General features: G+C 51.8%; 1 protein-coding gene across 11 annotated transcripts in view; it reads right to left on the bottom strand.

The window, feature by feature from the left end:
• LOC146867905 (uncharacterized) overlaps positions 1-13,699 on the bottom strand; it is a 1,103,481-nt gene that overhangs the window by 528,790 nt on the left and 560,992 nt on the right. For all 11 annotated transcript variants that reach the window (XM_085608614.1, XM_085608620.1, XM_085608616.1 and 8 more), the window contains one exon: positions 407-463. In XM_085608614.1, the coding sequence (XP_085464740.1) occupies positions 407-463 (57 nt within the window). The remainder of the gene's footprint in view (positions 1-406; positions 464-13,699) is intronic.

Genomic DNA, 13,699 nt, shown 5'->3' with positions numbered 1-13,699 from the left:
GACACGGATCTGCTTCCGTGTTTCTGCCCTTTGAAGAACAGTGGGCTGATAAGTGTGCAGTTGTGAAAGAAAGGTTCCAGGTTGAAGAATAGAGTAAGGCGGAAGACTGAAGGTGTTTTGAATATTTCCTTGCATCCACTAGGGAGCCTGTGTAGCGCTTTCCGTGCTGCATAATGCTTTTCTGAAGGTTCGGGCACATTTTGGTGTTGCAATCTTTGTAGGCTGTCTCTAAGGTTCTCTCGGGAACCCTGAGTCAATGACAATGTGTAGTCGATGCATCCTTTGGCCAGCACTCTTGAGAGCTCCATACAGCCATTTCTGAGGCTATTTTTGTATTTTTCATGCTACACATCAATACACCTCACAAACTGAGCAGCCTCTCTGCAACTTATGCTGTTTTACTTACCGGTTCCATATGCTGAATATGGACCAAATCCCCGATAGCTCCACTGTCTATTAGTTCCTATAGAAAGAGTCAAACACATGACATGTAACAGCATAACTTTAACAGTGTATTTGATCACATACAATGTTCTGACGGTGTCGTTTGTTTTCTTTGGAAATCCTTTCGGAGGATGAGGGTGTTTATTGTCAAGTAAGGAAAGACATTGAAGTTTTATAGACTACGCTTATGCACCAGAATATACAAAAAATTTATTTTCAGCCAAATTGACAAAAGGAGGAATTAACTTGTCAGAAGGTTTGGATACATTTTATTCCCCAATTTATGTTTCAATCTTAGTTTGAAAAAACAGCAACGGCTACAAACACAGGAAAATACAAACCTTTGCATCACCGTTATTACAGAAAACGTTACTGATCTGTAGGCACCTGGACACCTAGCTTGTCACGTGCCTGGGGCCTCCAGTTCCTGACTGTTCCAGACTGATCCAATGACACCGCAGCTGCCTGGGTTTTCCCACTGGGGTTTTCCTGACTGGGCCCTTCCACTAACCGTTCTTCCTGCCAACAGACGCCCTGCCCAGCCCTGGGCCTACTTAATGCAGGCCAGAGCGTGACCACATCTGTAGGCACCTAGACACCTAGCTTGCCATTTGCCTGTGGCCTCCAGTTCCTGCTTGCTCCAGACTGATCCTGTGACACCGCAGCTGCCCGGGTTTCCCCACTGGGGTTTTCCCAACTGGGTTTTCACACAGGTTTTCCCACTGGGGTTTTCCTAACCGAGTTTTCACACACACCGCTCTTGCCACCAACAAAAGCCCCTCGACTCACCCCAGGACCTACTTAATGCAGGACGCAGCACGACCACACAGTGGACCCGCACTAGGGGCATACTGCTGGCGGGCCAAAGGCATGCCAAGAACAAGCCTGTTTGTGCCCGTCTGCTCCTGGACCGTGCCATAACCTCTGCCCCCCCGAAAATACACCATACCCGAGCTCTACACACTCGACCCCAGACACCGCAAAAAACACTGTCACTGTGTCGACCCAAGCTCCAAGGAAGGACCTTTCACCTGCACCCACTGCCACTTCACCTGCCACTACACACATACCAGCCCCACCCCGAACACACCAGAGACACCACCTGAACAAAAACACCAACTCGCATGCGCCCTTCTCAACACACGCTCACTATGCAAGCATTCCGCAGAATTATGGGACCTCATCGCCACCCTCACACCTGACACAGTCTCCCTCACTAAGACCTGGCTTAACCTCACATTCGCACCATCCATTGCCACAGCGATCCCCGACAGATATAAAATCACTCATCAGGATCGCACCAACAAGCTGGGAGGAGGAACAGCCATCATTCGCAAAGAGACCATGCAGTGTACCACTACCACCGACAACACCACCACCCCCATGGAACTTATCTACTTCAAGCTACACACGGATGACAAGACAACCATTAGGCACCCTCACTTACCAACTCCCCAGGCCAGCGCTCCAGCTTCTGCAACACCATCGCAAACTTCATTGCCCCCGATGTAGACTCCAAGGACTAAATCTTCCTTGGCGACCTAAATTTCCACATCGACGGCTCAAATGACAAAAACACTGCACACCTCATCGAAAGTATGAGCAGCCTCAGACTGACCCATTTCGTCCACGACCCTACTCACATCACATCACAGGACACATGCTGGACCCAATTTTCATCTCCAGTAACCGCGTCAAATACAGCCATGTCATAGAAATCACATGGACCGATCACTCCTTCATCCACTTCAGCTTTGCCACTCCCAAGATGACCAACGTGCACCTCCAGAGGTTGGAGAGGAGATTGCACACCAGCAAGGATACCTTCAACAGGGCAGCCTTCAAGACCTCCCTCTACCTCTACCACCACCTGATGAGGGCAACAAAGAAGACAGCCATTGCTGCACGCATCGAAAACAGTGCAAACAACACCAAGCAACTCATGAACATCGTTAAGGAATTCTGCAACCCAGCTGCCAGTGAAACAACTTCACACCCTCACAGGAGCTGTGCGACAACCTCGCCCACTTCTTCCATGACAAGAGCGCAACTATAAACAGAAACTTAAAATCCAAACCCACAGCAACAGACTTCCTCAACAGATACGTCACCACCGTAACCGGCACAAACCACACACTGACCACCCAGGAAACCCCCTCCACCATGAAATCAATCAGTTCGGGAGCTCCCATAGACCCATGCCCACACTACATCCTCCACCTCAGAAACCAAAGGATCGTCCAGGAACTCACCACCCTACTCAACACCTCTATCACCAGTGCAACATTTCCTGATGCCTGGAAACACGCTGAGGTCAGACCTTTCAACCCCAGTGAACTCAAAAACTACCGGACAATCTCCCTGCTCCCATTCCCAACGAAGGTACTGGAAAAGATCATCAACAATCAACTCATGACACCTGGAGCAGTAACAGCTACTTGATGCATCCCAATCTGGATTCCGCAGCAATCACAGAACTGAAACCATTCTGATAGCTGCCACCGACGACATCCAAACCCTCCTCAACTGAGGAGAAACAGCATCTTTGATCTTCCTTGACCTCTTGGAAGCCTTTGACACCATATCCCACCACACACTGATCGAAAGAATCCACCACATCGGCATCTAAGGGAACGCGCTCAGATGGATCACCTCCTTCCTCACCGGAATAACCCAGAGGTTCCACCTCCCACCTTTCACCTCTGAACCCAAGGAGATTAACTGTGGTGTCCCCCAGGGTTCATCCCTCAGCCCCACGCTGTTCAACACATTTATGACCCCCCTAAGCAACATCGTCAGATCCCACAGTCTCATAATTTCCTACACAGACGCAACACATACTCTCACTCCCTCGATGACCCCACCACCACCAGAACCGACTTACACAGATGCATGACAAATGTCGCCTACTGGATGAAAAACAACTGCCTGCAGCTGAACACAGACAAGACGGAAGTACTGATCTCTGGCAACAGCAGTAACACATGGAACGACTCCTGGCGGCCAGAAGACCTATGACCCGCACCCATTCACTCCAACTATGTTAGAATCATCACTGACAACAAGCTTACCATGAAATCACAAATCAATGCGGTCTCCTCCGCCTGCTTCCTCAGTCTACGCATGCTACGTAAAATCTTCAAGTGGCTACCCCTACACACAAGATGCACTGTGGCACAAGCCCTCATCACCAGCTGACTGGACTACAGCAATGCCCTCTCCGTAGGATTTGCCGCACACCTTCTCCAGAGACTTCAGACCATACAGAACACCACAGCCAAACTCATCTTTGGCGTTTCCCAAAGAACCCACATCACACCCCACCTCAGGAAACTCCACTGGCTCCCCATGCAGCAGATATGCCAATTCAGCCTGCTGACCCATGTATAGATGGCTCTACACAACCAAGGGTCCGCCTACATTAACCACGCCTGAACTTTCACCAACAATCGAGAAGGCTACACTCCGCCTCCCTTTCACTTGCCCATACTCCCCGTATCTACCGAAGCAGAAGGGGAGGATGCTCCTTCTCCCACATCACAGTAAAGACCTGGAACAGCCTCCCCACACATCTCAGGACCATCACCTCACTTCCGGAATTCCGAATGAACCTCAAGACCTGGCTTTTCGAATAAGCCTCCAGTGCCTGCAAAGGCCTGGATACTCTATTGTGTGATTTATAAATGCTGATTGATTGATTGATTGATTGATCTGTAATTCAAATTCTTCAACATGGGTATTTTCTATTAAAACATAAACAGGAAAATATCTCTGAACATATCTGGGATATCGTGGACACTTTTTATAATATATTTTGCATAAAAATAAGAAAAAAACATGCCTGTTAGAGAAAACGTTTTGCATTACTTTGAAAAATATTTTTTGGGTTTAAAAAATGGAGCCGACAAGCCCAACCAGTTAATGTTCAACTGATTGAAAAGAAAGCTAGATTTACCAAAGCAAAGTCAAAATGTTACCGCAGTTATAGGCAGTGAACAGAATGCAAAACGGACACTGCATAATGGCCTAAGGATGCAGCCGGGCAATTATTTTTTCTAGGTCACTGAGGAATATGCCGGAACACGGTAGCTGCTTCAAAGGCTAATTTTGACTGAAAACTCCATTTGACATCTGTTTGGTAGACATACCAGTTTTGGTGAGGTAGGTAGCTTTTTTCCTCTAAAAAGTGTAATTGCAATTGAAATTATATATGTAACCCAAGGTTAGTAGTAGTAGGGTAGGATAGTTTATTTAGATTAAGAAACAATTACTGAAAACAATGGGTATGTAAAACCAAACATCACAAACATAATACAACTTCGGCTTTACAGTTTTCTATTTAACAGCAATTTTTTTCAAACAGCATTTGTAACATTATAATTCTCTATGCACAACCACAACTGAAACACCTCCTTTTTAGGTCGAAACCTACCAGACAACACAGTTGCCTGGTTTGCAAAGATATCTTGAGGACATTCTGAAAGCTTCCCAGGGAATTCATTCCCTCCCTTGGCTGTGTGGTTTGTAACTCACATTTGCTCGCTTTCTATTTGCTGGCTTTATTTGTTTTGGGCTATCCAGCTTGAGTTAGTCCCTCCCATGGAGAATAGTCTGTCCATCATTGCTGCTTGTATTCTTCCCGAGTGCTCACTTCTAGTAAACAGGACATTAAATTACGTTTTTATCTTGTCACATTTGCTGTTCATTCAAAGACCGAATGCAGTGCATTCAAAGACCGAATGCAGTGCATTCAAAGACCGAATGCTGTGCATTCAAAGACTAAATGCTGTGCATTCAAAGACCTCTTCCTGGTCTGGTCAGTCACTTCCCCGCCACTGCCACAGCACAAATTCGGACCGCTCCTGGACCTCCAAGCTGAGCAGGAGCGGTTCGAGCCCGATCCCTGCCAGTCTTTTTGCTGCGCTCCCTGCATCCGTGCCCAGCCCCTGCCCTCCCGCCTAGCCCCTCCTGCCTCCGAGGGCTACTTAATGGAGGCTGTTGCATGGCTCCAGTGAGTAGCCCTAGACCTCTTCCTGGTCTGGTCAGCCACTCCCCCGCCACAGCACAGAGGGACCACTCCCGGCCCTCCAAACTGAGCATCACCAGTTTGGTCCTTTTGCTGCACTCTGCGCCTTCCTTCGGGGGCCTGCTTGCCTCCTTTTCTTTCTCTCTCAGTGCCCCCTTTCTGCTTCTGCTCCTTTCCTTTTCCGCTCTCTGTGCCCTTCCATTTCCATCTACTCTGCTCTTTTCCCTCTCAGTACCCTTTATCTTCACTTTAGCTCAATTTCTTTTTCACTCTCAGTGTCCTCTATTCTCTTTTCCTGCCCCCCCCCCGACTCGCTGCTCCTCCCTCCTCCCCCGTCCCCCTCGCCGTGTTCCTTTCCCTGCTGCCGACCAGTTCGGTTTGGTACCCTACTCCCCGCCCAGCCACTGTCCTCCTGCCTCCCCTCCCACATCCCAGAGCTACTTAACGGAGGCCGCTGTGCTGCTGCGCCGCTGGGGCTCAGAAGGCGCGCAAAGGCAAGCCCGTCTGCAATAGTCCACGCTTGGACCGCTCCCAGCACCAGGACCAGCACACCAGTGGTACTCTGCCGACGAGATTTGAAACCTCGAGCCCAAGACCCAAGACATCAGATGCAGCATTGCCTCACCACGCTCCACACAAGGACCCTTCACTTGCCTCAACTGCTGCTTGTCCTGCAATGTAGGAACCCCCACAACCACCACCCAGCAGACACTCGACCATACTCCTCAACTTCACTGTGTGCTACTCAACGTCAAATCCCTCTGCAAACATGCCATGGAAATCTGGGACACCATAACCACCCTAGCCCCCGACATGATGTTCATCATTGAAACCTGGCTCACCCCCATGTCTGCACCCAACATCACCTCTGTTACACTGCCCGGTTACAAAATGATCTACTGCGACCGTCCCAACAAACCCGGTGGAGGAATCACCATCATTCACAAGGACTCCCTCAACTGCACCGCCTCTAGGCGACGACACATCAATCTTGGAACACCCCAACTTCCAGATCAAACCAGACGCCAAAACCACCATCAGAGGGACCCTCTCCTACAGACCTCCTGGCCCCCGCCCCAGCTTCTGCAGCACCATCCTGGACATCATTGCTCCCCTGGAAATAGTCTCCAACCACTACATCTTCCTGGGAGACCGGAACTTCCACCTTGAACACCCTAATGATGCCAACTCCACTGAACTTCCTGAAAACTTTGGTCTCATTGGCCTCTCTCAACTTGTCACTGCCCCCACACACATCGCAGGACACATACTGGACCCCACCTGCTCCACCATTCTCACACAACACTGAGCTGACCTGGACAGACCACATCATCGTTCACTTCACCATCAACGGCCGCGAGAAGCCCCGACGAGACACCCCACCCTCCCTCGCCGCAACTGGGGCAAAGTCACAGAACCCCTCTTGACCATCACCCTCAAAGATGCTAGACCGGTCCCCTCCGATATCCTCAAACTCAGGGCCCAAAACTTCATCAAATGGATCTCCACAGCCGCCGACTCCATTGCCCCCTGAAAGAACACCACCATCAGCAGACCCGCCAAGCAAGCCAGATGGTTCACCCCAGAGCTACAGACCCTCAAATGCTACTGTAAAAGCTGAAGAGAAACTGGCACTCCAGCAAGACCCCCCACCAACCATAACTCCTTCAGGTTTGCTCTCAACAGCTATCACCACCGTCTCAGAGAGACCAAGAAAGAAGCCCTCAACAGCCACATCAAGGAAAGCGCCAACGGCACCGAGGTACTTTTTTGCATTGTCAGAGAATTCTCCTGCCTCTCCCCCACTGAGAACACAATCCGTCACTCACAAGCCCTCTGCAACACTATTAGACTTTTTTCACCGCAAGATCTTCGATATCTACAGCAAGTTCGACCCTCAACCCACCATCCTCAACCACCGCTGCACCAAAATCAATGCCTCCCAACCCCACTGGATGTCTGACTGGAAACAACTCTCTACTGAAGACACGATCTCCATCATGAACTCCATTCACTCCAAATCCCCCTTGGACCCTGCCACACCACATCTATAAATAAGGAAGTAACTCAGAGCTTCTCAACACATCCATCACTGCAGCCACCGTCCCCAACGCCTGAAAGCACGCCGAGGACAAGCCCCCCTGAAGAAACCCTCGGCCAACCCCCACAAACTCAAAAACTACCGCCCAACCTCGCTTCTCCCCTTCCCCACCAAAGTCCTAGAAAAAGTAATCAACCGACAGTTCATGGACTACCTCAAGAAAAACAACCTGCCCGACCCATTCCAATCAGGCTTCTGGCCCAACCACAGTGTAAGATTCCATTAATAAACAGATTCACAAACAGATTAGTTGAATTGAAGCAGGTTTAATCCTTAGAGATCCCATCCATCCAGACTCCATGTAGCAACTCCAGTTAGACTCTGAATCATAACATGGAATCCAGTGACATCAATAGTGACACAGTAACATTCTGTAACTTAGACCCAATGACAGTGGAAGACACTTCGTATGCCATATCTATGACATACTACACACCTCCCTTCGTCACATTAAAATTAAAATACTAAAGAATCATTCTACAATAGAACAAAACATTAATTTACATCAAAATGAATAACACATATTCACTACACATAGTCAACTAAATAAGAGGGTTTCTTGCAGACCCTGGTTGAAACACGACTCCTAACATTATCTGCAGAATTCGAATCAACATTATCATCCTTACCATGACACCCATCTAACCTGCCTTTTACCACTACAACCCTATTCAAGTTCCAAATCCTATGATCCTGCGTCTTTATTGCATTTTTAAAAACCTTTATAACTCTCAAAGGTTTCATGAACTTGGAAGTAGAATTTCCCATCAACCCAGGACGTTTAATCATCACCAAGTCACCCACCATAACCTTAGTCACCTTAACACTTTTTTTTTTATCAAAGTAAACCTTCCTTGAATTGCTTTTCTCTTCTTCTCTCATCTGAATCATGTTCTTATCACACTCCTTTTCTTTACCTCTTTCCAATTCATAATTGTTGACCCATGTTGGTTCGACATTAGTATTGGGAACTCTCCCACGAAACAGCAAAAAGGGAGTTTTACCCGTAGTTGAATGAGGAGACAATCTATACTCCTCTATTTTTTTTACAACCTCATCTTTCCAATTTAATGACATGGATTTTGACAACGCAATGGTCTCCTTGATTACCCTGTTAAATCTCTCCACCATTCCGTTAGTCTCGGGATGATAAAGAGAGCATAACTTGTGAGAGATACCCTTGGACGCTAAGAATCTTTTCATGTCATTGGACACAAATTGCACCCCATTGTCTGTTAATATTGAATTGGGAATACCCTCTTTCGAGAATACATTTTTCAAACATTTAATTATATGAGATGAGTCAACACTTGACAAAAAGAAAACTTCTGGCCACTGAGAAAACATATCAATCACCACCAACACGAATGGTTGAGATCCATTATAGTGGATAGGACCCAGAATATCCATGGCAATGTCTTGCCACGGATTCAAAGGACGTTTCCTTACCACCATGGGCTGAACGCGCGTACACTTAGACTTTTCACTTAATGTACAAGGTACGCAATCTCGAATAGCACGTTCCACTTCTAAGTCCATGCCCGGCCACCAATAAGACATCCTCAAGCGCTCTTTTGACTTAGAAATGCCTGCATGGGAAGAATGTACCAAGTCTATAAGTTCTTTCCTAAGACTAGAAGGAGGAATCAACCTAGTTCCCCTAAACAAGAGATTATTATCAGTCGATAACTCATTGTGAACTGCCCAAAATTTCCTAGAATCAGACGAACCAGATTTGTTACTGATCCAGCCCTTCCTAACTAGACCCATGACCTCATTCAACACACTATCCATAGACATCTCTTTAGACCATCTCTCCTCACTAATGATACCCTGATCTACAACACACACTAATTCCTCAGAATCTTCCCAATCATCCTCCTCAGCCGTTTTACTAGACGTGAGACGTGACAACACATCAGCCACCTTGTTCTCAACACCTGGTATGTACTTTATGTCAAAATTAAACTCTTGCAATCCTATCACCCATCTAGTGATTCTGCTGGATATCAAATCTAGACCCTTTTTGCTGAAAATCTCAACCAATGGCTTGTGATCTGTCCTGACCTCAAAGTTAATACCCCAAAGAAACTTCTTCAACTTCTTAACCGCCCAGTACACCGCAAGAGATTCACGTTCCACCACGGAATACCTTGTTTCCGGATCTTTGAGGCTACGAGACAAACACATGACCGTGTACGTGCCACACTCACCTTGTTGTTGCAAAACCGCGCCTAAACCCTTCTCACTCGCACCTGTGATAAGAACAGGTTTGATTTTAGGATTAAAGCTTGCAAGTGGGGGGGCGTGGCCAAGATGGCGGGGTGAGCGGACGCTTCCTCCCGTAGCTCCTCCGGCCCGGCCAAGCTTGAGCCCTTTTCTTACGCTTTTCTCCCCCTGCTGAGGCTCAGCGCGGGAGAGGAGAGTGGCGGAGCATCAGGGGTGCATATTGGTGCTGTTTTGGTTCGGATCGCCTCGGGGGAACCCCCCCAAAAGTTCGATCGAGTTCAAGAGACGACGGCGAGCCCGAGGGGCGGAGCGCATTGGAGTGCTGTCCGGATACCTCGGTTGGGCCTGGTGCTGAAAGTTGCGATTTGGAGGGGATCTGGCCCGCCGCTCGACGGAGATCGAAGGAGCCTTGCGGGAGAGGACCCGACGGGGCGGAGGGCTTGAGACGGGCGCCCCGGCACTCGGACTTGTGATGGCGACACCTCGCACTGCGGGGGGCCCTAACCCCTAGCCGAGGTACAGCGGACTCCCTGACGGGGTTGGACCATCTGGGCCCTGTGCGTGACGGACTGGGGCCGGTGGTGGAACTTATTTGACTGTGGGGTGCTTCAGGGGCCCCGGTGGTGTCGTCGGGCCTGGTCATTTTGGCCTGCTCCGCCCTGCCGCCATTTTGTCCCCGAAGGAGCAGTGGTGGCAGCCTTCGCTGGAGTCCTGGCTGCTGGATGCAAGTGACCCCCGCTGCTGCTGGGCTGACTCTCGGAGGGATGTGCTGACGAGACCCCCCCACTGCGGCCCCCTTGGTTGTCTCGCACGGGCTCCCGCGGCTGACGGTGACCGGACTGGGCCGCCATTTTGTCACCTGTGACGCAGCGACTTCGCTCGTGGGGGATACCCACGTCGAGTGCTTGCCGGCGGCTGAGCACCCCTGGGGCGCCTGGATCTGTGCTGGACTGCGGAGCTAGCGATGTCTGGAAGAGGCGGCCCGAAGAAAGGGGACCGGACCCTGCCGGACATGCTTGGCAGGGCCCAGCAATTGCGGGACAGGACGCAGCCCTCACCGGGGTCCTCCCGGGCTCCGGCGGATGTGACTGGGGGGGAGCCACCCGTCACGAGGGCCTTTATGGAGGAACTGTTTAGCTCCCTCAGGGAGGACTTCCAGACACTGAAGCGGGAGGTGGCCAGTGAGGTCCGAGAAGTGCGCAGGGAGGTGGAGGGCCTTGGCGAACGTGTTGAAGCGGTGGAGACGGAGGGCCAACATCGAGCGGAGGAGATAGTCCACCTACAGCAGGACGTTCTCCGCCTCCGGGAGCAGTGTGTGGAGCTCCAGGCCCACTCTGAGGACCTTGAGAACAGATCTCGGAGGAACAACATCCGAGTGCGTGGTGTGCCGACTGCGGATGAGGGGTCCGATCTGAGGGGCTACCTGCAGGCCCTGTTCCGAGAGATCCTGGGGGAAGCTGCGGACTTTCCCATCAGCATTGATAGGGCGCATAGGGTCGGCCGGCAGCGCCAGTCATCGGCACCTCCACCGGACATTCTGGCCTTCCTGCCCGACTTTCCACTGAAGGAGCGCATCATGGCTGAGGCCCGCAGGAAACAGCCCCTGACTTTCCGGGATCGGCCGGTGGCGCTTTACCAGGACCTCTCCGCCATCACGCTGCAGAAACGCAGGTCCTTTAGGATTGCCACTGACTTTTTGCGCGAACACGAGACGCAGTACTCTTGGGGTCACCCCTTCCGCCTGATTTTTCGATGGAATGGGGTGTTACACCAGCTACGCTCCTTGCAAGACATTTGTGGTGTCCTGGGGCTCACGGCGGCGGAGGAAGAAGGAGCTACGCCGTCGTGGAGGTCCTCGGAGAGACGGAACCGGCGGAGGTCAACGAGGCGGCGCTCAGCGGCCAGCGTGGGGCGTCCGGACTCCCCTACCATCAGGGCGGACATGGCCGACGCTCTGAGGGCGGCGGCCGGGGACTCGACCGGCTCCTCTGGCGTGGCCTTGACGGCCTAACACACACTCCGGGGGGAGATGTCTTTAGCTTCTTTACATGCTTGGTACGGGGCGGGGGGGTGGGGGGGGGAGCGGATGGAGGTGAGTGGCTGGACGTCCACTTCGTTCTTTTCTACGGACTTGCCCGTCTTGGGGCTTGACTGAGACAATGGGGTGTTTGAGTTTGTGGGTGGCTAGTTGCCAGGGTTGTGTTTGGGGTGGGGGAGGGGGTTGTTTTGGGGTTGGGAAGGTCCCGTCCGATGTTGTCTATGCCCGCTTTGTTTTGGCTTGTCCTGCGCGGCGGCCCCGCGCGCCCCACCCGCTGATTCCCTGCCCATTGCATGGCGCTCCCGATCCCCGCGAGGAATGCCGGGCCTAAAGGTAGTGACCCTTAATGTTCAGGGTCTGAATAACCCGGTGAAGCGCAGAGCGATCCTATCGTTGCTGGAGGGGACGCAGGCGGACATTTGCCTTTTGCAGGAGACACACTTATTGCCCCGAGATTGCCATAGAATGCGTTCTGCCAGGTTCCCTACCCAGTTCTTTTCCTCGGCAGCGAACAAGACGGCGGGGGTAGCCATTCTCCTAGCGAGCTCCTTTCGGGGGGAGGTTTTGCATAAGTGTGCTGAACAGAAGGGGAGGCTCCTTGCGTATCGCATGCGCCTGGGAGGCATAGCATTTACGGTAGGCTCCGTTTATAGCCCAAACGATCACCAAGAGCGCTTCCTAGACTCCGCGCTGGTGGATGTCACTGCTTCCCTCGACCGCCACATTATCTTGGGGGGGGACCTTAACATTGTCTTCGATTCTGTGATGGACAGATCGGCGCAGCGCTTCCCGCAGACGGGGGAACTGTCCCAGGCTGGGAGGGCCCGGATTGCGGAAATGGACTTGCACGACCTCTGGCGCTCCATGCACCCCACGGATAGGGACTACTCTTATTTCTCGCACGCACACCGAACCTACTCACGGCTGGACTACCTCCTGGTGAGTGGACCGATGCGTGCCGCTGCCACGGCGGCGGACATCGGGGTCCTGACCCTGTCTGACCACTCCCCAGTCACCGGCGTTTTCCAGTGGCCGGCGGCCTCCCCCTCTCGGGGGGTGTGGCGCCTCCGGGATACCCTTCTACACAAGAAGTCGGTGGTGCAACGCATCGGGGAGGTCATACGGGACTATCTCACCCACAATAGCAACACTGACACCTCGCAGGCGACACAGTGGGCGGCATTGAAGGCAGTCCTCCGGGGGGAATTTATCTCTATCTCTGCAGCTGAAAATAAGGAGCGGCAACTGAAGAGGGATGAGCTGACAGCTCAGGTCCGGGAGCTTGAGCAGGTCCACCGACGCACGGGGGCGCCGAGGGTGTGGAGGCAGTTGAAGGCAGCGAGGAAGCTCCTGTCGGCTCTGGATCTTGACAGGGCGGAGTATGCCGCCCTACGCTTGAAACATGCCTACTACACTGGGGGGGACAGATGTGGCAAGCTCCTAGCACACCGGCTCCGGGTCGCGCAACAGCGTAGCGTTGTGAAAGAATTGGTGGGCACGGACGGGGGAGTTGTCTCCGGGGACGCGGAGGTAGCGGAATCTTTCCGCGGCTTCTACGAGGCGCTGTATGCTGAGGAGCCCTCCTCGCCACGGGATGCCGACGGCTATTTGGAGTCGGTGACCCTCCCGGTACTGGATCCGGCTCAGGCGGACCACCTGGAGCGGGACATCCATGTTGAGGAAGTGATTTCCGCTATCGCGCGGCTGAAACATGGCAAGGCCCCGGGCCCGGACGGGTACACGTCGCTATTTTACAAGACTTTTTGCACGGTTGTGGCCCCTGTCCTTACTCGGCTATTTAACTCTTTCTCCGAACCGGGAGCCATCCCTCCGGATCTCCTGAGGGCGACGGTCGCGGTAA

Source organism: Triturus cristatus, chromosome 1_2 (genome assembly GCF_964204655.1).
Source record: "Triturus cristatus chromosome 1_2, aTriCri1.1, whole genome shotgun sequence".
Classification (NCBI taxonomy): Eukaryota; Metazoa; Chordata; class Amphibia; order Caudata; family Salamandridae; genus Triturus; species Triturus cristatus.
The sequence above is the reverse complement of the archived record's forward strand: the minus strand, read 5'-3'. Positions and strand labels throughout refer to the sequence as shown.